The sequence below is a fragment of the Nyctereutes procyonoides genome, unplaced genomic scaffold (genome assembly GCF_905146905.1).
Source record: "Nyctereutes procyonoides isolate TBG_1078 unplaced genomic scaffold, NYPRO_anot_genome, whole genome shotgun sequence".
NCBI classification, from domain to species: Eukaryota; Metazoa; Chordata; class Mammalia; order Carnivora; family Canidae; genus Nyctereutes; species Nyctereutes procyonoides.
In genome coordinates this window covers 7,877,300-7,904,230 of record NW_026575159.1, presented here as the reverse complement: position 1 = coordinate 7,904,230, position 26,931 = coordinate 7,877,300, and the positions used below count along the sequence as shown (strand labels likewise).

At 34.8% G+C, this 26,931-nt stretch overlaps 1 protein-coding gene across 3 annotated transcripts in view; it reads left to right on the top strand.

Moving 5' to 3' along the window:
- The window catches only part of CSMD3 (CUB and Sushi multiple domains 3), a 1,184,516-nt gene that overhangs the window by 813,263 nt on the left and 344,322 nt on the right, over positions 1-26,931 (top strand). For all 3 annotated transcript variants that reach the window (XM_055314112.1, XM_055314111.1, XM_055314109.1), the window contains 2 exons: positions 719-934; positions 3,217-3,405. In XM_055314112.1, coding sequence (XP_055170087.1) covers positions 719-934; positions 3,217-3,405 — 405 coding nt within the window. The remainder of the gene's footprint in view (positions 1-718; positions 935-3,216; positions 3,406-26,931) is intronic.

Genomic DNA, 26,931 nt, shown 5'->3' with positions numbered 1-26,931 from the left:
TGTATTATATGAATCCATTATATAAAACTACAAACCATTTATATAAGGTAGCAAAATTAGCCTGTGTTTCTAGAAGTTGAGTGAGTAGTTACTTTTGGCAAAGTGAAGTGAGAGAAAGTTTCATGGAAGAGGTTCTGCTGTCAGTAATGTTGTGTCTATCGTTTCAGATTATATTTGCAAAGATAAGCTTACTTTGTGAAATTTCAACAATCTGAATTTTCAGTATATGATGTACACAGGTTGAAGCATGTGAAAAAGAAATAAATAACTATATTCACTTAACAAACAGTTCCTTCCTATGCCTACTCTACATTTCTCTTCGCAATTAAGCATTTGTGGAAGTTGGGTGTTGTATTACTAAACACTGTTTATGTGTTTGAGAAGATTGCAGAAGGAAATGAAGGAGGCATGTAAAGTATTTGCCAGAAAGCTGCACTGCTATTATAAATAAAGCATATGAATTTTCCTCAAAATTTTCTGAAAACTCAAGTGATATCTTTTCAGGCTTTGGTTTCCAAAATATGACTCGCTACATGTCTTATAAGCTACAGGGGGAAAAAAAGATTTTATTAGATGACACACCTGGAGTATTTCATAGCAGTACTTTTCATTTCCAGAGAATTTAATTACAAGAAGAATCCTGGCTTCAGTTACTTTGGTATCTCTCTGTGTCTTACAGATATACTTTGTGAGTCTAATTTTCTTCTTTTCTCAATAGGTGTACAGTTCAACTTTCACACCTTCCATTTGGAAGACCATCATGACTATTTACTGATCACAGAGAATGGTAGTTTTACCCAACCACTGGCACGCCTTACTGGTTCAGAACTTCCTTCAACAATCAATGCTGGTCTCTATGGAAATTTCAGAGCTCAATTGCGCTTCATTTCTGATTTTTCAATATCATACGAAGGATTCAATATTACATTCTCTGGTAAGAAAATAAATTTTAAAAGTCTGTTTTTATAGTATAAAAAAAGAAAGGGAAAAATAACAGAAATGATTTAAAAAAGCAAATAAATATCGGTCAACCAATGTTAAGGAAAGTGTAAATATCTTGAAGATTGTCTATGGTAGTATTAAAGGGAACCTTTATACAAAAGCAAAAAATAAATGACTTTCCTAAAAGTCTACTCTAAGTAACAGGGAAAAACTAGCTAACATGCTTCATGAACTTAAAATAGAAATTTAATGATATATTTTAGGGATGCCTGGGTGGCTCAACGGTTAAGTGTCTGCCTTTGGCTCAGGGTGTGATCCTGGAGTCCTAGGATCGAGTCCTACATCAGGCTCCTTGCATGGAGCCTGCTTCTCTCTCTGCCTCTCTCTATCTCTGTGTCTCTCATGAATAAATAAATAGGGATCCCTGGGTGGCGCAGCGGTTTGGCGCCTGCCTTTGGCTCAGGGCGCGATCCTGGAGACCCGGGATCGAATCCCATATCGGGCTCCCGGTGCATGGAGCCTGCTTCTCCCTCTGCCTATGTCTCTGCCTCTCTCTCTCTCTCTCTCTCTGTGACTATCATAAATAAATAAATTAAAAAAAATTTAATAAAATAAAAATAAATAAATAAATAAATAAAATAAAATAAAAATAAGATTTTATTTCAACTTTGGGGTTGGTGACACTCTGATATGTTTTAAAAGTTTAATTAAACTCAAATGAACATGGGCCAGTGATGTTCTAATTTTATGTCTCTTGGAAAAGACATAATTTACAGGCCAAGGTTAAGATAAATTTAATTTAGTACTTTGGAAATAAATGATGTAGAAAAAATCAATGTAGTTATCCCTCTATTCTAGAATAACCTCATCTAGAGAAAACATAAATTGGATTCCAGAGGGAAAACTTTATAAAATTAAAGTGAATAAATTTTTTTCTATAAAAAAAAAATTTTTCTATCAGGTAGTTCTACTTTCTAGTTGAATGGAATAATGAGGCCAGTAGTTACTTCTTAACACAGAAACAAATTAATAAGTAAATCTTATGTCCACTTGCTAACATTAAAAGTGTAATATTATAATTATATATATTTATTTCTATATAATTTATATGTATATATAAAATCAGACAAAAGCTAACCTTGTTTTCAGTTCTTGCCCTATATTTGCATGGAAATACTTGTCTTCTAAAATAATATAGCATGGGATCCCTGGGTGGCGCAGCGGTTTGGCGCCTGCCTTTGGCCCAGGGCGTGATCCTGGAGACCCAGGATCGAATCCCACGTCGGGCTCCCGGTGCATGGAGCCTGCTTCTCCTTCTGCCTGTGTCTCTGTCTCTCTCTCTCTCTCTCTCTCTCTCTCTGTCTCTCTCTCTCTCTCTCTGTGACTATCATAAATAAAAAAAATAAAATAAATAAAATAATATAGCACATGAGCATAATCGATTTTAATCTAGAAGTTTAAAAGTATGTCCAAATAAATTTTTTAAACAATAAAAATAATAGCTCATCAACTTGGAACAATCCCTTTTGTTCTCCATTGCAATTACAAGGTAAGTACATGCTCTGGAAACAGTTTTAACAAAGCTACTTCTTCTTAGGATGCTATATAAATTATAATATTGTTGTTTAATCAACTCTACTCTCTTATACCCTGAAGAGTGTTTAACTGTTTATTTTCATGGTGCTCATTCATTGCTTAGGGAAATTTTCTTGTATAAATCTATAAAGTAACAATTTTCAGTGTGTGGGCACTTCAGTCTTACATAAACCATTGCCTTTGAAGTTCTGTGTTTTTCAGAATATGGATTAATTGAACTCCTTGTAGAGGAGAGACATAAGAGCCTTTGTCATTTAGATTAAAACCATTAAGTAAAATGCGTTTCAAAAGTGCTAATGATTTCATCCCAAATGTTATTTTGTGTTTGAAAATATGCATCTATTATGCTATTATTATAAGTCAAAATCGGTTGAAATGGAAATGTTTCTAATGCAGAAGAAAGAATATGAGATAAATAGCTAAATTTTCAATTTATCACTCAGAAGGTGACATTTTCTCATCTGTATTGCATTTCACACATAAAAGTACTTATCAAGCTATTCGATCTTTCACAAAAGAAGAAAAGTATGTGTGTCATTAGCATGTTTCCATAATTACACACATCATTTTTTAAATGTCTGACTGAGCCCAATAGCGTCCAGTCTGCAAACAATAGCAATGTGCCCTTAAAAATGAATACTATCATTTTCTTTGTCCTCCTCTCCATCTAATTTACAGAATATAACCTCGAACCTTGTGAAGATCCTGGAATTCCTCAATATGGTAACCGAATTGGGTTCAACTTTGGGGTTGGTGACACTCTGACCTTCTCGTGCTCATCAGGTTACAGACTGGAAGGGACATCCGAGATCACCTGTCTTGGTGGTGGCCGACGAGTGTGGAGTGCACCTCTGCCAAGGTGTGTGGGTACGTGGTCAGCTGCTTTCATTTGCTTGTATGTGTAGTCACTGTCCATGGAGTTGCATGGTTATACACCCTTTGTTCTTTTATAATCTGTTGAATTTCTTCATTTATTTTGTATTAGTTCAATTTTTTTTTTCACTTGGCAATCTGGTGTACCTCAATTAACTTCTCAACTGCTCTATTTAAGTAACCATGCTTCTAAATTTGTTTTCAGATGACAGGGATAAGGAATCAATAGATATATAAATAGGTGATATAAAAATAGATAGATAATCACATTTTCTGAGTTTACAGAAAATTACCTTCTTATATTCTACTGATGATGATTTCCAATGACTTATGACAGAAGATTTGGCAATAATTTATAATTTAGGATTCACATTCATGAAAGATGACTATGAAGGAAAATGTGTCAAATAAATAATAGATAATTTAAAGGCTATCAAGTCATGTATTGACTCAATGTATATAATCAATATATGGACCTACTATGATAAATGAATTAAGATGTCAATTCATTTTATGTTGTGAAATAAAGAATAACAATAATTAAAGTATTGAAAGTTTAGAATCACCATCCCAGTCTTTGGAAATTTAACTGATAAAAAGAAAAATAAAGTAAAATTCTGTAGGGAAAATGAAGGATTTTCAATTAAGACTTAAGTCATTTCCTATTTAAAGTAGGAGATAAGGAGACAAAAATTTCTTCAGGTCATTAACCATTTAGTGGTTGTCAGTACTTGTTTATATGACAAAAGAAGATACAAATGGTCATTTTATAATTATTTTATAAAGCTGTTGAATCTCTCAAAAGCACTTCATTTGAATTTACTTTAATTGTAAATGTAATTATAGGTCACAGATCTATGTAAGTTTAATATGCTACAAAATCAGGAAAATTGTTAGAGATTTGATCTGTGGTTCAAGACCTTGTCATATCTATGGAAGGCAAAATGCCTACAGATGAAATTTAGAATGAGCAGGATGGCCTCTGTGACTTACTAATATATCATCCAGGGTATAAAATGTGGATATTCTGGTGGATCCCCAAATCAAGTAAAAAAATCATGATCTTCCAGGTTAATGTGGGTCTGAAGACTTTTATAGTGATGAGATTGTTTTCACAGCCTCTGTGGGTTATATAACAGACAGGATGATATATAACAGATGAAATTTCTTTTTAAAATCCTAGGCTTTTATAGAAATAGCACAAGCAACCACAGCGGCTTGAAGTTGGAAGGTGATGAGCAGTCACACTCTCAGAGCATCTTTTTCAGGAAGCTACATAGAATGCAGTTTCTCTGGGTTTTTTGTTGTTTTGTTTTTTGTTTTCTGGTTTTTTTTTTTTTTCCTGCTGTAGCCAGGTTTTGAATCCCTCCCTTTACCTGAGTTGCCCCCTTTCCATTTTTGCTTGTTGTGCATATTTTCAAAGACTAGTTAATGAGAATCTTGGGAATAATCCAAGTGAGGGCTATTGAATGTCCGAGTTTAGATGGTAGTCATTTGATATTGGGTTAATACATTTTTCTAAACTTCATTCTTTCCATCTGTAAATCGGTTATAACAGTAGTAGCTAGTTCATTGTTATGAGTTAGTTAGGAGGATTAAAAGAGATAAGCCATGCCAGTCAGATACCTAATATAATTTCTGGAATATAGAAAGGATTCAGAATTTAGATGTTATTATAACTCATATTAAATATAATCTGGTATCTACTCAGCCTATCAATTTAGTTTATAAAACCAGGGAATGAATTTCATTTCATAAAACACTAACATTTATGAAGGTCTACTTGGCTCTTTCATATATAGTTATCTCATTTAATCCTTACTATAATCCTCTTGTTATTATCCTTCTACCCACTCTTCCTCCACCACCACCATTTTTCATCAGAAGAATCTGAGCCTTAGAGATTTGAAATAACTTGCCCAAGATCATCAGAACCATGATTTGTATGAAGTTTTTCATATTCTAAAATGCAGGTTTTTCTCACTAGAGGGTTTTATCTCAAAAAGGTCTAGAGGAGGGTGAATCTTGAAGGACTCTATGAGAACTCTAGGTTAGAGTTAATATTTTCTCTCAAAACATCAAATACACACCAGGAAGTTACACACTTTAAGAAATTGTTTGCATGTAGATTTTTAAGGTTTAGTTCATATTTATGAGAAATTTTAATAGATTTACAAAACTCTGACTTGGCAAAAAATAAAAAACCCTTTAAATTCATTTTTGTTTTATTATCGTATTTCTTTGAGACTAGGTTTATTTGTTTTTAAATCTTTAATGGGAAGGATAAAATAAAATCACCCTGTAGACAAATTTAGAAAGCAAATTATTGCCATGGGATTTTTCTCCAAATTTTCAAATTAGCTGTGCTTGTGTTTAAGCTTTTTGAAATTTACAATTAAACCTATTGACTTTAATAAATTCTACTGTAGGTGTACATTAAGTGACCAGATGCAAAGAAACATTATTTCAAATAGAATGACTTTTAAAATTTTTACTTCTCCAGTTTTCTTTAAACCTTACTACTCTGCCTATGCATTAAAACAAATGTATTCCTTTTTGTATTCCTGGTTACATATATTGCATATGTATATATTTCTTATTTTGTTATCTTTTCAAAGTTCACATTCTTTAGTCACATAAAATGCAAATTATTTGTAAGTATTCATATGAACAGACCCAATTTTAGCAATGCTAGTTTATTTGAACAGTTTTTATTTCTTTTTAGATTTTCTTGTACTTTTCACTTTATGTATCTCGCATGCCAATTCCCTTATCCATACTTGCTTAAAAACCATTGTTTAGTCTTTGGCGTTACCAACTTCATAGAAAGCTTATGTTATAGATAGTGGCCAAATTAGAAGATTAGTATTCCAAAAGTTTGCTTCTGTTTCATATTGGAATCTAGATGGTCTTTCCCTGGCACAAGGTTGCAAACGATGGATACATTCCCAGAACAAACCGTAGATGAGGTTTTAAATTTTCTGTCATGTAGAAAGCTAATACTAACATTTACTAAAATGACTTATGTATACCTAGGTTCTTACATTGGTTATATAAGAAGGTGTCTGACTCTGGACAGTAAGACAATTCATATTCAGAACTAATTACAGAAACTTTTTGTTTATAGAAGTTTAATTTTGACTCTGTTTAGTATATAAATTGGTTGGTGTCTTTTGGTTTATGTTGGTAGAATCTGGTGAAAATTATCTTAATTCTGGTTGGTACACAAGTAATAAATAACATTTTCATTTAAATAACTTTTCTGAGTAACCTCTGCATTTATGTTTTTAAGGTAATATTTTACACTACCTATTAAATGATTAAAATATAATAACACCGTAATATGGTCTTTACAATCTATAAAGGATTGTATCATGTATTGTCTTATTCCAAAAACTCATCAGTGCTGTGAAAGTAGACTTAGCATAACTGTTTTATCAGTGAAGTTATGATGTCTATAAAAAATGCAAACTTAGGAGTAGAGCCATTACTCTCACAATGCTCTGAGTCCCAGGGTTGTGCACCATTCAAAAAAGCACACTGTTGTCTATAAAAAAATGCAAACTTAGGAGCAGAGCCATGACTGTCACAATGCTCTGAGTCCCAGGCTTGTGCACCATTCAAAAAAGCACACTGTTGTCTTTGGACAATCAAGTTGGGACGAAATCTGGTCTTAATTATAGTTGATACATGGCTTCAGAGACTCCTTATGTTGTCCTCTATTGTAATCGGAGGAAACTTCTTTGAACATGACCCATTTATCAGGGATTACTTAACTGCAGGGATATTTGTAGAGCAAGAGAAGAATCTGGATAGAAACTGAGAGCATAAAGCTCAAAACAGGGATTTTTCTCCCCAAGAGGTGGCCTCCATTACAGGCCTATGGTTAATATTTACACTCCAGCTTTTCTTCAGGTGACCTTTGGGAAGTTGTTCAGATATCTTTCCTGCCAACCTTTCTCAAATGTAAAATATGGATAATCATATCTATGGTGCAAGATAGCATATAGCTCTAAGCAGTGAAAGACATGTAAATCACCCAAATGCACTGCTCAACACATGACACTCTTTCAATAAACCTCAGTCTCTTTTTCTTGTACCTGCAACTCTTTCCATCGACATATATCCAGTTATCCTAAGTACCATCATGGCAAGAGTTGCAAGGATTGATTTTTACCAACCAGCAGGAGAGGAAACAGAAGAGATGGAGGAGATGAAAAGTTTAATGTGCTATCAGTAGCTATGTATTTCATACATATCTTATTTATGACTTAATTATCAAGGTGAAAATTTTATCTTAAAACCAACACATACCTATAATTATGTTTTACAATTTAGAAAAGATAAAAATAATCAACAGATAAAATTATATTTCAGTAAAGATATTTTATATTTAAGTGATAATCCTGGAGAGCCGTGTTTCTATGGAAATAGATAATCTGGTCATCTTCATAAGTGACCAAAATAAAAAAAAAAGTAAAAGAGAATTGATTACTTTGAAAATAAGAAACACTGCCCTGTTTTTTACTTTCTTTACTAAAGTTCACATCACAAAAAACATTGGCATTCCCATTGCCGTCCTTCTAGATCAAGAAAAAAAACTTGCATATCCATAGTCCGCCTATATGCCAGAAATCATGCCAGGTCATGTTGCAAATAAACAAGAAGTTAATGAAAGAACATATTGTTTTGGAAAGTAGATTAGCAAGTTCAGTGTCAGTAATGATTTATCTTTAGTCAGGACTCCACACATTTTGAAATCATTTTAAAAACATTCATTCATTCATCCTCATAGTTCCCCATTTAACACATCTTACTTCTATTTCTAATTTTACGTGTCATTGATTTTTTATATGACCTTGGACAAGTAACAACATCTTTCTTGATTCATAAGTCAAATAAGAAAACTGATAACTCTGTATTATACATCTACACATTTTTCTCTTTTCTCACTTTTTAGATGATAGATACTGATTGTTACTTAGTTAAAAAATGAATGTTAACAATACGGGAAATAGGGTGCAGCATATATGGGACCTCTGTACTATCACTGTAACAACTCTGCTAATCTTAACATTAAAAATATTAAAAATTAAAAAAAAGATTAAAATGCATGTGAAGTAGTTTATCTTTGAGCAAATTCTATTTCATGTCAGTCTCCAAGCTCACTATGCTAAAATTATTTACATCAGATACCCATATATATGTATTAAATATGATTGATTTATCAAGTTTGTCAGCACTGTAGATATATAGCCTTGTAGAAAGCAAATTAATATTAAGAGACCTGCCTTGCTTTCAGATGCTACCATTAATTAGCTGACTGCTTCTAAGCAAATGCCTTCATTTCCTGTACTTCTCTTTTATAGAAAGAATGGTGCCAGTATGAGTTCTATTCAACCCAAATATTTATATTAAAAATAACAGAAAATATTAGATGGACAAGTGCTCTAATAAATATAAATGTATATTTATATTTTTCTTGTATAATTATGATTGGGCACATTGGTCTTTTGATTTGACAATATAAAAATCCATAATTTTAACTTATATCTGTTTCTCTGTTTGTTTGTTTTTGAACTTTTTGCTTGTGACCTTACAAAGTAAGCCAAGAAGGTATTAATGCTATTTAACAGCTGAGAAAATGCTGCTTGGAAAGATTATAAGTAATGAATGGAAGGTTATGCCAGAAATTGAGTCTTGAACTTTTTAGACCAGTGCTATTATATTCCAGGTGAAATTTCTTTATTATCTTATTTACTGATGCACTATTTTGGAATATTACTTTTTTTTTTAATAGAACAGACCAGGAATGAGCAAAGTGCCAGGCAGTAAATATTTTGGGATTTACAACTTGTAGTCAAAACTACTAAATGCTCCCATTGCGTCCTGAAAGCAACAATAAATACGAATGAACAGGTGTATCTGTGTTCCAGTAGAACTTTGTTTACAAAAGCAGGCAACAAGCTGGATGTGGCTCTGGACCCAGGATTTGTTAACCTTACAACAGACTGACCAAGCTTAGTCAAGTTAAATATTTTCTTTGCATTTGAGAACCTACTAGTCATTTACCTCTAAGGAAAGAAAAAATTCTTTACCTATTCTCTATTTTTTTTAAATCATGGCTCTGCTTATTAAAGTACCACATAAGTTATTTATTTCTAAGAGAAAAAAATTCTCATGTTTTTACAGAAAGAATATTAGGGTGGTGTGTATGTGTGAACACTGATGTAATTTCTGGATAACATAAAACCTCTCCAAAACCTTCCAGATACCCAGATCTCTTCTGAGTACCAAGTCTGCATTCCCAGCTGTACACTGGACCTCTCCATATGGATGTCCTCCTACAAGCACGTCGACTTCACATGCCAAACAGAACTCATTATCTCCTCAGCCAAATCAGCCCTTCCTTGCTGCACTCTTTATTTCGGTTATTGCATCATTCTCAGCCAGTCATCCAAGCTAGAAATTGTGTCATCTTTCATCAGCCCCCTCTCTTTCTCTCTATCCATATTGGAATAGTCACTAAGGCATACCACCTATAGCATGGTACTCAGACTTACCACCATTTCTGTTTTCATTATCCTTATGCTAATCTAGGTCTCATTGGTCCTCATGCAAATGAACATAATAGCACAATGATAATAATGTGTGCTAGGCATTTTGCTGAACTATATATATTTTCTTCTTTCACATATTCCTTTTAAGAACCATTTGAGAGAATATTATTCTTCCATTTATAAAGTAGCTAAATTAATTGCCTAACTTGATAAGGCAATTATCAAGAAAAATATTCCAACTCTTTTTTAATTCCAGTACTCACATCTAAGCTATTACATGTATAATTCCACTGCATCTATCTCCTTTCTTCTTCCAAATTACATCTATGTTCTTCAGTAGCATTGCCAGTTATATATTTTTTATTAATAAGTAACAAATTACCATGAATCCATGGTAGCTTAAAACAACACATTTACTTTCTCAAGTTCCTGTGGGTGAGGAGTCTTGGCACATCTAAACTAGGTCCTCTTCTTAGGGTCTCATGAGCGGCAGTCAAGGTGTTGACTGAGTTCTCACCTGAGGTTCTGGACCCTCTTCCAAATGCACAAGGTTACTGAATGTAATTCGTTCCTTGTAGGTATAGGAATGAGAGATTTAGTTCTTTGTTTAGTTCCTAGAGACCATCTACAGTCCCTTGCCATGTGCCCTCTTCCAACATAACCACTTCATCAAGTCAACAAGGAGAGTCCCTGTAGAGGGTCACTAGCAAGATTCAGTTTTATATAGTGAAATATAGTCACAGGAGTAATGAGAAGCAGGTTACAGGTCACACTTAACTCAGGGGGAGGAATTGCACTAAAGCATAAACAAATGCCAGGAAGTGGGTATCATTGAAATTTCACTCTAAAGTCTGTTTACCCCAGTTAACCTAAGAAAGACCAGACCATTTCTGTTCCCTGATTAAGTCACTAAATGATTTCCCATCGCCTATTACATAAAATTGAAATACCTTAAGTCCTTTCTTAGGTTGGCCTTAGTATTTCCTGTAGTCACTCTCCTGTGTGCATTCTAGAATACAGCCACACAACAGTACATGCCACTACCAAACATACCAAGCACTTTCTACACTTTAAAATGATAAAAAACCTGTTGAGGTTCTAATGCGTGTGAATAATCAAACTTTCATTTGTGTTGGCATAAGCAAATAAATCATTTATCTCTAAGAAGGTGAGTGCAAGGGTATAGTGAGAAAGCACTGAAAGTGTTCTTTAGTAACTGGAGACTCTTTACACTTTATTTTTTTTAATTTAAATTAAATTAGCCAACATATAGTACATACTTAGTTTCAGATGTAGTGTTCAGTAATTTATCAGTTGCATATAATGCCCACCCAGTGCTCATCACATCACCAGGCTTTGTATTTTAATCTATTGAGCTTCCATTGCTACTGTCCTACCATAGATCAAGACACCATTATCTATCATTGCTTACCTGTATTATTGTAACAGCCCAAGCAGATTCTAGTATCGATTCTTCTCCCTCTTCCCCAAACCAACAGTCGATTCAAAATGAATTTCCTATGATAGAAAATTTGACGATGTCACTCTCTTACTTAAAATCCTTCCATTGCTCTCCATTGCCCTTAAAATAAATTCTGAATATGACCATCTTACCTCTACTTTCATTGGCCTAACCAGTTTATTCTTCAGACACACTTTATTTTTCCATTCTGATTTGAAGCCTCCTTGACCTTCAAAGTATGTGTTAGATGTCCTTGTGATAGGTTTCATGAGCTTTTTTTGTATTTCCCTTTTCTAGGTTTCATAATGCTATATTGAATTACCTTTTTATCTACAGTGGTGCTTAGCATATAGAAAGCTTTCAGTAAATTTGTTGAGTTGATAAAGAAATGAATATATAATAGCCAATGCTCCTTTATTTTTTTACATTTTCAACTTACAAACTTTAATTTATATGAACAAAGTACTAATTCAGAGGTACTGTACTCAGCCTAACACAAATAAAGGGCTATAATTACTATTATAGCCTGGGCCATCACACATGTTTTTAGTCTGTAATTCATTTGCAGTGCAGATATTAACACACAATCCATCAAGTTTAATAAGTTAATCAACCAACAAATAATGAAAGTTTCCAAAAAGAATACTAAGGAGAACTTATAATTATGCTAGAAACAAAAAAAGATTATTTTATAAAACTTGAAAAGGATGAGGAAATGTTGAGTCTTGTATGTGTATATGGAATAAAGCATTCCCCAATGGAGTGAAATTTACATTGCAATTTTTTTTTCAACAAAATGAAAAGAAATTTTGAAAATGTGCCTTATAGAAACTAAGCAACCATAAGAATGCAAAGAACCAGTGCACATGTCCTATTTAACAGAACTGTTTAGAGGATTGTGAACTTAAACTTTTCTAATTCATTTGGGATTTATAAACATACAGATTTACAGGGAGCCTTTATTTTATTTATTTTTTAAAAAGATTTTATTTATTCATTCATGAGAGACACACAGAGAGAAAGGCAGAGACACAGGCAGAGGGAGAAGCAGGCTCCATACAGGGAGCCTGATGTGGGACTCGATCCCTGGTCTCCAGGATCAGGCTCTGGGCCGAATGTGGCGCCAACCGCTGAGCCACCTGGGCTGCTCCAGGGAGCCTTTTATAATCCAACTGGTCTGTTCATAAATAAGTGTCTAAGCTTATTTGATTATGCTGTAGTTGACAAGTGAATACATGAGCCCCTTGAAGATGGAGCCTGTCTCTTATTTATCTTTGTCTCTTTGGGTGTCTACCACAAACTTTGGCATGTCACAGGTGTTCATTCCTTATAAGACAGTATAAAGTTAATTCGCCATATGATCATAATTAACCTGTTAATTAGAGTAGACTGTGATCTACCCATAATGGTGATACACTCACAAGATTTTGAAATGATCTTCGGTGTTATTCCAGTCTCAAATTTCTGTGGATATATATATATATTTTTTTAATTTTGTGAGGACTTAAAATTGTAAACTCTTAATTTTTTTATTTATTTATGATAGTCACAGAGAGAGAGAGAGAGAGAGAGAGAGAGAGAGAGAGGCAGAGACACAGGCAGAGGGAGAAGCAGGCTCCATGCACCGGGAGCCCGACGACGTGGGATTCGATCCCGGGTCTCCAGGATCGCGCCCTGGGCCAAAGGCAGGCGCTAAACCGCTGCGCCACCCAGGGATCCCAAATTGTAAACTCTTAAACACACTTCATTCCTTTATATTTCTTAATGCTCTGACTATAAATCTTGTTGTAAGCCAAAATCTGCTGCTAATTAGAAAGTTAGAAGGTAAGATAGTTGTTCTTTAGAGAGAGTTGAGTTATAGAAGAGGGGCTGGAAATGAAGGATTTACTGGAATCTGTGCCTCAGGGTCACGTCCTTCAGGCAATTGCAGAAGGAAGGGTCTTATACCAGAAAGAATCACAAAAGTACCAAACGAACTTGCTTTCTTTGCAACTTCTGGTGATCTCTTCCTGGTTTTGTGGAGAATATGCTCAAGTCCAGAAATACCTCAAGCATATTCTTTCATCTGTATATAATAAAATTAACCTAGACATATTGGGAAACATAAGGAAAAAAGAGGAGATGGTGAGAGCTCTGAGAAAAATAAATACTAATATTAGCCTAGAAAGTATGAAATTCATCAACTTTGTCATTAGACAGACTAATTTTGGTTTTTACCTTAATTTATTTTTACTTAATTAGAAGGTGACTTGTGCCTAGTATGTATTAGCACCAGATAAGAAATATTTTACCTGAGGTAATAATAAAAGCTAATATTTGCTTTGTGTTTACCATATACCTGGCATGGTCTTGTGAGGTTTGAATAAAGACATTGAGGCATAGGGAGGTTAAGTAATTTTCTCTAGGAGAATATACTAACAATATTTTTATTTGAAGCTGTTTAGATTGGGAGCAATTTTTTTTGCTATATGTAAATATGAGCCATAAAGAATAAAAGCATTAAATAAGCCAGTGTGATAATATTCTGTACATATCCCTAAACTGGTTCTTGCTTACGACAGTGACATCTGTGGCTCCCAGGAAATACTATCATTTGGCAGTGTAGATAACGGGAGGAGATAATTAAATGTTATTGCTACTTGTAACTGAATTAGATTTTGATGCCATGTCTCAGGAGAGGGTAGGATTTAATTGAAGTTGCAATAGGCCGAGAGTACCTAAAAGCCTTTTGAAACTGGGAGGAAAGGTCATTGTCACATTAGGCAAATAGATTTTAAAATCACCTCTAATTCTATGTTTTTATAAAGTCCACCTCTATTTATTTTGCGTATATGGTATATAGATTTTTTTCCCATTTCAGCCTCATAATAAAAATAATAGCAAAAATTATGCATGCCATTAGTACAGAGGTTGATTCCTAATAAATGGTTTTATTATTTGTAATCTGGTAATGCATTTAGCTAAGATATGCTCAAATGTACCTAGGGCTTTGAAAACAGACAAAAGAACAGTGGAACAGACTAGAACTATCAATTAGGAACAGTGCATTGTACTAAGGAACCAATCAGCCTGAAGTTCCATGGCACTAAGTGGGGTACATTTAGGACGAGCCCAGGAGAGTAGGACTTTGGTTATTCTGCAGAGTAATTGCATTTGCCCCCTAATCAGAGGTATGCAATAAAATGAATTTCATTGTTTTCACCATTATTTTTTATTTTTAGCTGTTTTCTTTTCAGCCCAAGCTTTCAAATCTCAAATCCAGCTCCTTCACAGGACAAAGCAGCTGAAGTCATCTTCCTTTGTTTATTATACCAAGACAGTTGCCATGGAAATAATATAACGTTACAGAATAAGCATCGTAAGTTAAATCCAGAATCAAGAAGGGACATATAAGTCAGGTTTGAGAGAGTGTGCTTATTTAAATAAACAGTGGCTTGGCAATCATTTAAAAATGTCAAGGTAAATTACTGAGAAAACAGAGAAAAATAAACTTAGAGCTTTAGGAAGTTTTTTGCAGAATTTAAATATTACCCTTCAAGCAGGTGTTTTGGAGAAAAGGAGTTAGGGGATTATTAACCCTCCTACAAACTAAATTTCTGGCTATAAGCCATTTTTTTTTTACATCTCTGCATTGTACTCAAGTACTCTCAATAGCTCCCTCTGAATCCCAGTTCAATTATTGGTACGCTCGATGCATAGGTACCATTTTTCTCTTCATGTGTTTTAATCAGTCTGCAAAGACTGTGTTTCAAAAAGTGATGGATAGTTTTTATTTCGTGCGTTTTACTATACCTTTCTGAATTTGTATTCAGTGTTTTATTATGCTTGGCTACAGAGTTCTGCAGGTATAAAATATTAACCTTTTCCAATCCTGTAAAATTGGAATCTCAACTGAATCTGATCACTACTTTTTAAAAGAAAGTCTGGGTTTTGTTTCTTCTAGGAAATTTTAATTTGTTTAAAGATATTTTTCTGTTTTTCTGAAAATGTAATATATTTTCCCACATGTGCAGTCATGTATCTAAAACTACTTGATGTCTTTTGCCTGGGCGAACCCACTATACAAGAGACTCACCAGGGACACCTGGGCGGCTCAATGGTTGAGCGTCTGCCTTCGGCTTTTGGCGTGATCCCAGATCTGGGGATTGAGTCCCACATCAGGGTCCCTGAGAAGAGCCTGCTTCTCCCTCTGTCTGTGTTTCTGTCTCTCTGTGTCTCTCATGAATAAATAAATAAAATCTTAAAAAAAAAAAAACAAGAGACTCACCATATTGTTGCCCACATCTATAAAAGGAAAATCAAGTTGTATCTTTTTCTACTTGGCATTTCAGTTAAAAAAAAACTCTTTGTTTTATGGTCTAGGCTGTCTATGTCACCTTATCCAAAATTCCTTTATTCATCCATAACATATTTTTTGATGTCACTCCATGATAGTTTAAAAAATACCCTGCCCTCTTCCTACTATATGAAGACAAATAAAAACTATCTGGTAAGTTTTGTAAAACAGAAAAACTCTCCATTCTCCTGCCAAGAGCCTCTCCTCTCTTAACCACCTCCAGCCCCACCACCCTTGCCCATGAAACAAAATGACTGTAGTAATCAACCATGATCACTAATGATGCTGTGTATTACCCTTAGATGTGTGGGGTTAAAACAAAAAGTTGAGATGTGCTGATGAATAAAATAATATAGTGCAGTTCATTGTAGTCCACATTTTCTTGAGATCTTGAAAAACACATGCTTTTACAGGTTTTTTTCCTCGGGTACAATTTTGAGGGTACCATTAATGACTCTATGATGTTTTGATATATTTTCCCCCTTTTTTTCTAATCCCCTCCCCTAGCTTCATTTGATTATATTCCATTTATTGATCTCACAATGCCTTTCTCATAAAAGTAACAACAAATGTACAAAAAAACCTAAAGAGAATTAAATAAGAATGAAGACAACATGCAAATTGCTGAGGCTTAATGAACACAAGGAATCCATGAGTTGTTGGTTAGTCAAAATCAAATACCCTAGAAATGGAAATCATATCTTTAAAAAATTTTCAGCCTTTTAGTAGTCTGCCAAAAGCTATTATGGAGAGAGAAGAGAAATAATGTTGTTGAATGCTTATGATGTACATGGCAGCATGCCTGGTACTATGATGTTTTTCTCTCATTTACTCCTTACAGTAATCATATTAAGTAGATATTAATATTTCCACTTCCTATATTGAGAATGTAATCCTGGAGACCCGGGATCGAATCCCACGTCGGGCTACCGGTGCATGGAGCCTGCTTCTCCCTCTGCCTGTGCCTCTGCCTCTCTCTCTCTCTCTCTCTGTGACTATCGTAGATAAATATAAAATAAAATTTAAAAAAAAGAGAGAGAATGTAATGCTCAGAGAGGCGAAGTGGTTCACATTTTATGTCACAGCTAGTAAACGTAGATTCATCTATCTTCCAAATCTCAAAGTCCAAATTTTTTCCTTCTTACTTTCTTTATTTGAATTTTTCCAGAGTTGCAATAATGACACAGTGTCATATTGCCATTCTGGGAACATCACTTGTTTTTATTTTCTTCAGAGGGAAAAAGAGGATGGTTTGGGGGCTAAAAATAAAATCATGGAATTTTCCAAGGAAGTTTTCCTTGAGTTTGGTTTACTTTACTTTCAAGATAAGTATTTCTATGATATTTAATTCATTCTCAAATTTGAAGAGACGTATTATTCAAGTTACATGTGTTGTCCACAGAAATGTTAATAAAAATAACTAGAAACAAATTTCAATAAATACTGTGATATGATCTAGCTGGGATTAAACTTATTCTTTTCTTTGTACATAAGTAATGATATAATAATGAAAGCTTCCAAAAACCTTAATGTCTATTACACATATTTTTTTTCTTCTTTAGCAATATGTTTCTGCCACTCCCCAAAATAATTGTTGTTCATATTAATGTATCAGGGTTCTTTTGTCATTAAACTATCTGACAACTTAGCTTTGGGCATCTCTAAATTTATATTCATAAGCTTACCAAACTTAGCTTCAATGACAATAGTGGTTGGAATGCTATGCTAGTGATGGTGACATAAGAAAGATATCAGCAATTATTTTATTAGAACACATTGATGGTGGGGGTGGTGTGCCTGGGTGGCTCAGGCAGTTAAGCAACAGACTCTTGATTTTGGCCCAGGTTGTGATCTCAGGTCAGGAGATTAAGCCCCAAATGGAGCCAAGCATGGAGCTTGCTTAAGATTCTTTCCCTCTCCCTCTGCCGCACCTCAATCTCCAAATACACACACACACACACACACACACACACACACACATACACACACACACACATTGATAGATTTGGTATATTATTTATTCTATCACCCAACAAAAATTAATCCAATTCAACGAATATTTAGTAAGCACTGACTGATTTGGGTTGTTAAAGGTAAAAATATAGAACATATGCTTTCCCAATAAGGATCTCTTACTCTATTTTAAGTGGAAATAAATTCTTAAGACTAATTATACATCATGAAATGAGAATGAGAAATAAAATCCATAATACAGTAGAGGGGAATAAGTTGTTATTATTTTCCCTGGAAGGATAGACAGCATCTTCTCAAAAGTGCTATATTTGTGAAAATGAGCTGGATTGTACCAAGCAGAAAAGAGAGATGACCTCCTAGGCAAAAGATGTAACATAAGTCAAACAGGTAAAATTAATTTGTCTACAAATCTGTCTTGGGTCTGAATGGATTTTTCGTAGTTCTTTTCTGAGTCCCAGTTCAATTATAGCTGTAATCAATATGTAGCTAACACTTCCTTCTTTCTGCTTTTTAATCAATTCATGAAGGCCATATTTCCTACGATGATAGATAATTCTTATTTCACATATTTTTCTTGTTCAGAAATTTGAATGTATGCTTTATTAGAATTGATATGGTAATAAGTAGCCACTCTGTAATATTCCATATGGTACAAAGTCTGGACTTGGGGGGAGAAAAAAAACACCCTAGGATCAAATCATGGCTTTACAACTTACTGGTTGTGGCAAGTTGGACTAGATATTTAACCCTTCTGTCTCATCTATAAAATAGAGATGTAATTTTTTTAAATGTTTAGATTTACTGAGTTCTTATTATGGCCAGGCTCTGTGCCAAGTGATTCACATGTATTAACCCATTCAATCTCAGCAAGTATCATGTAGAAAAAAGCATTATTACCACTTTCATTTCACAGATAAGAGCAATAAAATACAGAGTTGTTATTTCACTTAGATACCTGTGTGACCAAGGTAACACAAAGCTCATTGACTGACATTGTCATAGAGGCTCTATGAATTCAGTGTGAATGAGCTTAAATTCATTCATTTGCATACAAACCAAACTAGAAGGCTACTCTCTCTTCAAGAAACCTGAAGCTAAAAACAAGATTCATCATTGCCTGTGCAGCAGACCAGGGCTGGACAAAATGAGAGGCAGACAGAGTTTGAGAATCTTGTATGCTATGTTAAGGAGCAAATGAGACCCATTACAATGTTTTAAGCAAAGGAAAAATGCAGTCAAATTTACATCTTACAAGATCTTTCAGATATTTACATATATGGATGAAAGATCTGGGCTTCCTTAACTTACTTGAGTTTGTTCTACTGAAATGAGAGAAATCCAATAGGAAAGTGTTTTAGTACCCCTTACATAAGTTTATAGAGAAGAGTAATAAAATTGGAGAGAAAGGGGCAGTTTTAAGAACCAAAGATTATTTGTGTTAGAGATCTCCAGAATGTTTGGTTATAAACTCCTCCTTAATTTGTTCAAGTTACATGCAACAGCAGTTATTGCCTAGTAAGATACCAATTCCTGGAATGAGTTTAGTATAACATCTCCAATTCAGAGGCAGATTCTTGGCTTCCTGATCAGAATTCACAGAACATCTCTTTTAAATACTCTTCTACTGCTTTTATATCATAGCCAGACCACAGACTATTCCAAGAGACAAACTCCTCTTGAGTATACCACAGAGAGAGAATAAAGAGAAATACCCACTATTCCTGTGGCATGGTCTCCAGGCTCCAGCCAGAAGAAGATTCCAACTGAATACACAATCTGGAAATCATGGGAGAGGTCCAGGCTGAGAAAAATTTATAGGTTTTCAGTGTTATAGATGCTACTGAAAGCCATGAGTTTGGATGAAATTAAGCAACTAAATATAGACTGAGAAGAAGCCAAACCCTGGGTCTCAACAATGTTTAGAAATCTGGCAGATCAAAACTAATGGAGATGGAGAAACAGAAGTCTATAATGTAGATGAAAAACAGATAGAGATCTGATGTCCTAGAGGCTAAGGGAAGAAAGAGTTTCAGGAGAAAGGAATAATCCTGCCCCAAATGTGGCCCAAGGGTAAAGTAAGGTGAGGGGTGCAAATATACATAACAATGTGGAAGTCTTTGGTGAACTTGACAAATGCAGTTTCTGCAAAGTGCTAAGGTGAAAGTTCAAGAAAATGGGAGGGGAATTGCAGAGTCAGTCTGGACAACTCTTTTGAGGAGTTTCCCTGAGAAGATCTGTATAGTAAAGAGGTAGCTAGAGGGAAAGGTTAGATCAAGAGTTTTTCTCCTCAAATTTTTTATAATAAAAACGTTCAAATACACTCCAGATATGAAAGAATAAGACGTTCATACAGGTACCACCAAAGTTTAACAATTGCTGAAATTTTGCCATATTTGTCTTAATATTAATTTTTCTGCAACATTCGAAATTACATTGCAGATGTCAGATATTTCTCCCCAGAATATTTTAATAGGCATTTCTATAAATGACGTCATTGCTCTACATAATTGTAATACTATTACAATAGCTAGAACCATTTAAGATCCAGCCCACCTTCAAATTTCCCCCAGTTTTTCCTCAACTGTCTTTTATAGTTATTTCTTTTCCAGAATTAAAATTGAAACTAAGCTTCATGCTTATATTTGGTCATTATAATTCTTTATTCTTTTTTTTTCTGTAACATGACTTTTTTAATAAACTGAGCTAGTTGTCATGTAAAGTATTCCATGTTGGATTATTCTAATCCTTGTTGTTTCATTTAACCTTTTCAATGGTGTCCTGCTCCCTTTCCCCATCCCTTTGCTGTTTGTCATGTAAACAAGAAGTTAGGTCCAAAGACTCTTTAGTTTCTGGCTAACCACTCCCTCTCTTTCACTCTCTCTTCGTCCCTCTCTCTTTTCACCATAGTCCTTCATGGGAGATACTTGAACATCATTTTATATCTTATTAGTTGCACTCGATGTACTCCATGTCTCACTATTTTGGATGATGCTTGATCCCATGATTGAAGGTTGTTTTTTTTTATAAGATAAAAATACAATACAGTATAAGATGATGAAAATGATCCAATGGGGAGAGGAAATCATTGATGGCAAATTAGCAGAGCGCTGTCCTTGCCTAAGCAAGAACAACGTAGGGCTGTAAATATACAAACCTTAGGAATACAAACGACTACCCCAAGTGACAGATCACAGGAGAAAAGCAAGGAATGTGAGCACAGACAAGAGTAGATGGGGTCATGTGGTGCTATGTTGTGCTATGTTGGCAGAAACTTGTAAGAAGTTCTTTTGATTAGTGTTCTCTGTGAAGTAGGAGGCAAGATACTTAGCTGACAGGAGGATGGAGGAGAAAGACACTATGTCTTTGAGAAGAGATGAAAGTATGAAATAGTCATAAAAGAGTGAGAGAGTGAATGAATTAGAAAATATTGAAAGTTGGGGAGCCTGGGTGGTTCAGTCAGTGAAGCATCCAACTCTTGATTTCAACTCAGGTTTCATCTCAGGGGCATATGATGGAGCCCCGCTTCAGGCTCTGTGCTGAGCTTGAAGCCAGTTTAAGACTCTCCTCCCACTCTTCTGTGTCTTTTTACCCTCCCCCTTGCCCTCCAACCCCACCCCACCACCCACACATGTGCATTCTCTCTTTGAAAGAAAGAAAGAAGAAGAGAAAGAAAGAAAGAAAGAAAGAAAGAAGAAAAAGAAAAGAAAGGAAAAGAAAAGAAAAAATATTGAAAGCACCAAGAAATAGGACAGAAGTTGTGTTTTGAAAGAGTGACAATAAATCAGGAGCTCAAATCCAGTCCAGGGATGAAGGGAGTAGTGGATAACTGCAACAAGAGACCCACATTCATAATATGTGATTCAAAGACTAGGATGAGGGAAAGAGTAAGCAATGATGAGAATTAAACAATCCTACTGCACTTCTAGGCACTGGAATACAGGTCAGAAAACAGCCAGTACTTGAGAAGACTGCAGAGAAAGCAATGAAATGAATATCAGCTCTTAAGTACTTAATCGCACACCAAGCATCCATCTAAAATTTCACATATATGTCATCCTCACAGCATTCCTATGTAGGCACTATTATAATCCTCACTTTGTAGATTCAGAAGCTGAGGCACAGGGAGGTTAAATAAAATATCATGCAGTCGATAAGGAATCAGAAATCCTAGCTCCCAATCTGATTCCAGGGCCTCTGAATCACTTTGATTCAGCAGCCTTTTTATATAAAGATGATCCGAGTCAAATAGACATATAAATAATAGAATTATTTGAAATGAACTGAGCCCAGAAAAATTGATTGCAAGCATTACCTTAAACATGAATTTATCTTGTAATATATGCAGGCATAATTACAGAGCGGTTCAGTATTAACACTGCTCTCTAGGATATTGATAAAATCTACATCCAGGAGTAACTTTAGTTAATGCCTTCTTCATTCAGGTTCAAGTTCCCATCTTTCCTTATGATCCTTATTCTGTGGCCAATCCATATCATCTGTGTCTATAATTCAAGATGGTCCAGATTGGACTAGTTGCTTTTGGAAGTAAATCTAGGCTTGGGGATAGAGTTCAAAATCTTTGGGAGCTTTTTCTAAGAAGAATAATGCAGTTGCTAATGTAAAATTAAGCAGAGCCTTAGAAGGAACCTGTGCTCATAAAGCGTCCTGAAATTTAAGCTCCATTAGTAAATCAATCTTGGGATAATTCCTGCTGGTATTCTGATTGCAAAAAAAGTTGTACTTTCTCTTTTTTTTCTCTTTTTTTTTTTAAAGACACAACACCAATCCTTAAAATATAAGCCTCCTGTCTTGACTCAGTCTTATTAATCATATTTCTATTTCTTGTTCTCTATTTCTGTTCTAATTGCTGCTTCTCAAATTGAGTTAAATTAAAAGATGTAGGAAATGGGGGTTCCCTGGGTGATTCCTTTACAGTGTGAAAGTCCTCTGCTCTCAATAGCCATTCTTTCATAATCTGAATCTCATTGTGGGTCATGATTTTAAGCAGGAAAAAGTATCTTTACACTGTTTGTTCATTTTTAACCTAGAGGATTCTTCTGTCTCCCTCCAGAGCATTTTCTTCAGTAGTCTTAACTTTCTCTTGGTAGGAGATCTTTTTCCTTTTATTTGTCACCCTCAATCCATACATTGGCTACTTTCCTTCCCCATTTTCCTGGTTACTACTATTTAATCACTTCATGATCCTGCTTATCAATAACTAGCATTGTATGAAGACTTAGGAATTTCAAGTCTGAGAATTTGGATGTGAGTCTTGACTTACTAGCTACCCCCTAATGTTCTCTTGAGCACATCTTGTAATTGAAATGGGGATATAGTCAGTGTGAGAAAATCTTGTGTGAAAAGCATGTCGTTTAAAAAAAAAAGTGCCTGTGTATGTGTGACTATGAAAATTTTCCTGTAAATTAAAGTTCTCATGTATCTGCTGCTCCATTAAACTTCTTAGTAAGTGGAGGGAGGCCAAAATTAAGCCCAAAGTCTTCAAAAACTGAACCATTTGTTTCTGAGAAACTCTCTTCTTTGAAAGGGAAGACAGTGATTACCTCTGTGTATGACTCTTACCTTTGTGTATGACTGTAAAATACTTCTGCCAGAAGTATTTTACAGATAATCTAGCTGAACCCTAAGTGTTAGAGTTCTTTGTCAGAAGTCACCCCAGCTTCACAAGGAACTACTTTATCTAAGGTGAACCCATTGCTCCAAGGTGGCTGAGGCCAGATGGGTTTCAGCAGCTGCAGCAGTAGTGAGTGCTCCAATTTGGTATTCTGATCAGGTCCTATCTTCTCCTAACCTCATGTTAAATTCTTGTTCAGATCCCCCTGAAGTTGGGCCATAAGTAGGACCCCTCAATTTTATCAGGTATTTTTATATATGTCAGCCTCAGAGGCATAGTTAGAATAGAAAGCTGATAGATATCAGGCTTCTTTCTTTTTATTTTAAAGATTTGATTTACTTATTCATGAAAGACACAAAGACAGAGGCAAAGAGACATAGGGAGAGGGAGAAGCAGTCTCCCTGTGGGGAGGGAGCTCGATCTCAGGACCCTGGATCATGCCCTGAGCTGAAAGTAGACGTTGTTTTTTTAGTGAATCCCTGGTCCACACCTCATTTATTTATTCTGAAGATTTGGAGGAGAAAGTAATCCTCAGGTTACATTTACATGGTAAAAATCATAATCATTGAAATCAGCTGGTCAATGTAATGGTCCCAGGATTTAACTCATAGAAAGCCAGGGAAAGGATAGATTACCTACATATTTCCTGGCCGTTGGATTTGTTTAATATAATGTGACATTTTTAGTTTTCAACCTTCAAGGATCAATGCAGAGTGTGTCCCTTTTAAACAACAACAAAAAAAGAAACTCTTTATTCAGTGGGATAATTACAGATTTGAAACTGCTATGTGCTTTCCTAATGAGCCTGAATATTTTTAGCTATTACAGGTTGTTTTCTTTCCAGAATATTTACACATAATCTAACCCCAAATTGCAAAGACTATACTTGTGCTTTAAACACCAATTCATATTTCTCCTAACTCTGTTTTATTAATGGCCTAGGCCAGAAGTATGCATGCTTAGAAAGGTCTTTTTTTTTTTTTAGTGTGAAAAAATAAAATCATCTGACTTCTATTATAACCCATGTGTTAATGTTTTGCCTGAAGAAGAAAAAAAAATCCTAAATCAATATATCCTTCCTTGTTCTAGAACATGGAAGACCAAGTTTTTATGTTATTGTCAATATACTCCTCACCCTACACCTAATCTATATTGTTTTGTTGTCAAATTTTACACATGTATTACTATCTTTTTTTTTTTTTTAAGAAAACAAGCCTACAAGAAAAATAGTTCTGGGTAGTAGGTACCCCGATGACCTTACACTTTTGGGTCATGTAGGTGAGGTCTGTAGTCTGACCTGACTCTTGGCTAATGTCCTGAGGGTCTTTCAGGAATAAGGATAGATAAACAGGCCTGTGAAGAGCTGCCACTGGGCCATTTCTCATTAATCTCCCCAGTTTCATTTGAGCCAGGACTTATTACTGCTTCCCTCTTAAAGTATATTTGCAAGCTCCTGTATAAGCCTTTATAACCACCTGGCCCTAATTTACAGTTGGTTCATCAATGGCTGAGTGACCTAAAACTCATGCCATCTGTCATCTGGCCTCTTTGGTTTGATGTCATACCCTTGGATAAGTCATACAAGAAGATGATATTATGCTAATCCTGCATTTCCTGTCTCTGTGAGCAATGAACTGAAGCCATTTTGGCATGCTGTCTCCTTAACAGCCCAATCTATGGAAGAGTGGCAAGCCAACCTTCTAGATGTGGAAGTGACCCTTGTGACTTTATTAGCTATTGCACTGCTGCTGAGGGATGGCTTGACCACTTGACAGTGCCATAACTCATGAAGCCAATGCTCTAAATTCAAGCATTTCTTAAATATCTATGGATTATTCATTCTATAGGATAGGAGCATGTGCAGTAGGAACATACATAGTAAACATTTTCAAACTGTGTATGTTGCTGCCATATGCATCTATAATGCTAAAAAATACTTATACATGAGGATAAAATGATGCAATAGTATATATCATTTGTTGAGTGTTTACCAGGTACATGGCTTTGTTCCAAATCCATTACACATTAATCCTCACAACAACCACAAATTTGGTACTATAATTACACTTATTTTATATGTAAAGACATATGAGATTAATAACTTGCTTGAGGTCACATAGGTAGAACCCAGGTGAGAACCCACATATTCTGACTCTAGATTCACTTTTTTTTAAAGATTTTTAAAAAGATTTTGTCTATTTATTCATGAGAGACACACAGGCAGAGATAGGCAGAGGGAGAAGCAGGCTCCCTATGGGGAACCTGATGCGGGACTGGATCCCAGGACACCGGGATCACGACCTGAGCCAAAGGCAGATGCTCAACCACTGAGTCACCCAGATGCCCCTAGAGTCACTTTTAATTATTGTATTATACTGTGGTTCTAGTTAATGAATGTGAAGTTCCCAAACATTACAACTTCAATGGTAGCTCAAAGAAGCTTTAGGGTCATTCTTCATGGAAATATCTGCTTCTAATATTAAAAAAGCAGAGAATGAGATTTTCTTTCCTCAATTCCAGAGAAAATCAATTGCTAGTGCCTTCCAGAAAAACAAGACTGATACTTAGCTCACATAAATATTATTGTCTTGTACAGATAGAATTTATATAGCAGAATGGCACTACTGTCACTGTTACTTTGTGATATTTTGTTTATAGTGGCTTCAGTCTCCTTAGGAACAGCAGATAGATGTCTGCCCCAGAATACCAGCACTCTTTCTCATATAGCTTATGGTATAGAGGTTGTAATTCTGTCTTTCTTTTAGAGCCACATTTTGTGACAGCCTATTATAGATTTTGCAATTAGTAGTTACATTATTGGTTAAATTTTATGACATAAGCATATTACTATATCTTGTCCAGAGTGGCTTAAGAATCCTTTATTTGAATCTCTTTGCTTCAGGTTAAGGTGGTTTTCTGCATGCTTCTAGGTTCCAATTACTGTGCTATCTTAACTATCTGGAAAGATCAACAAACTCTCAATTAAAATTTGCAGGTTCAGTAATTTCATGACTATTTCTATGGGCATTTAAAAAGGCATTTCAGTAAATGTGTTTAGGTTTTATTGGTGGGTTAACTCTTGAGAACATAAGCCTATATTTGTTCAACTTTTGTGAAACACTCTACTGTCATGGTTCAAAGCTACTAAATTAATCTCATCTATTATGGGTTCGACAGTTCAAGTTCATGTGTTTTGTGATAAAATTTGGTATGCTACATTTTGCATGATCAAAAAATTCTTTTGCTTTCAAATATCGGCTCAAAATTTGTTCAGGAAATACATGTAAAAATTAATTTGTAGGTTATTGCAAAACACACAGAATTATTTTTATAATAAGTCAAATTACATAATTCAAGAGAATTTTAAAGTTATAAAAATATTGTTATCCAATTTACCAGTAAATAATATATTTGTAGTGTATTTTAGGAAGACTATGATTTTGAGGTCTTATATGAGTGCTATGCTCTAAAAAGGGTTAGAAAGCCTCCTCAAACCATAACCTTTCAGTTTGATAAATTGATAAAAATCTAACAAATATTTATGTAATGTTTTCGT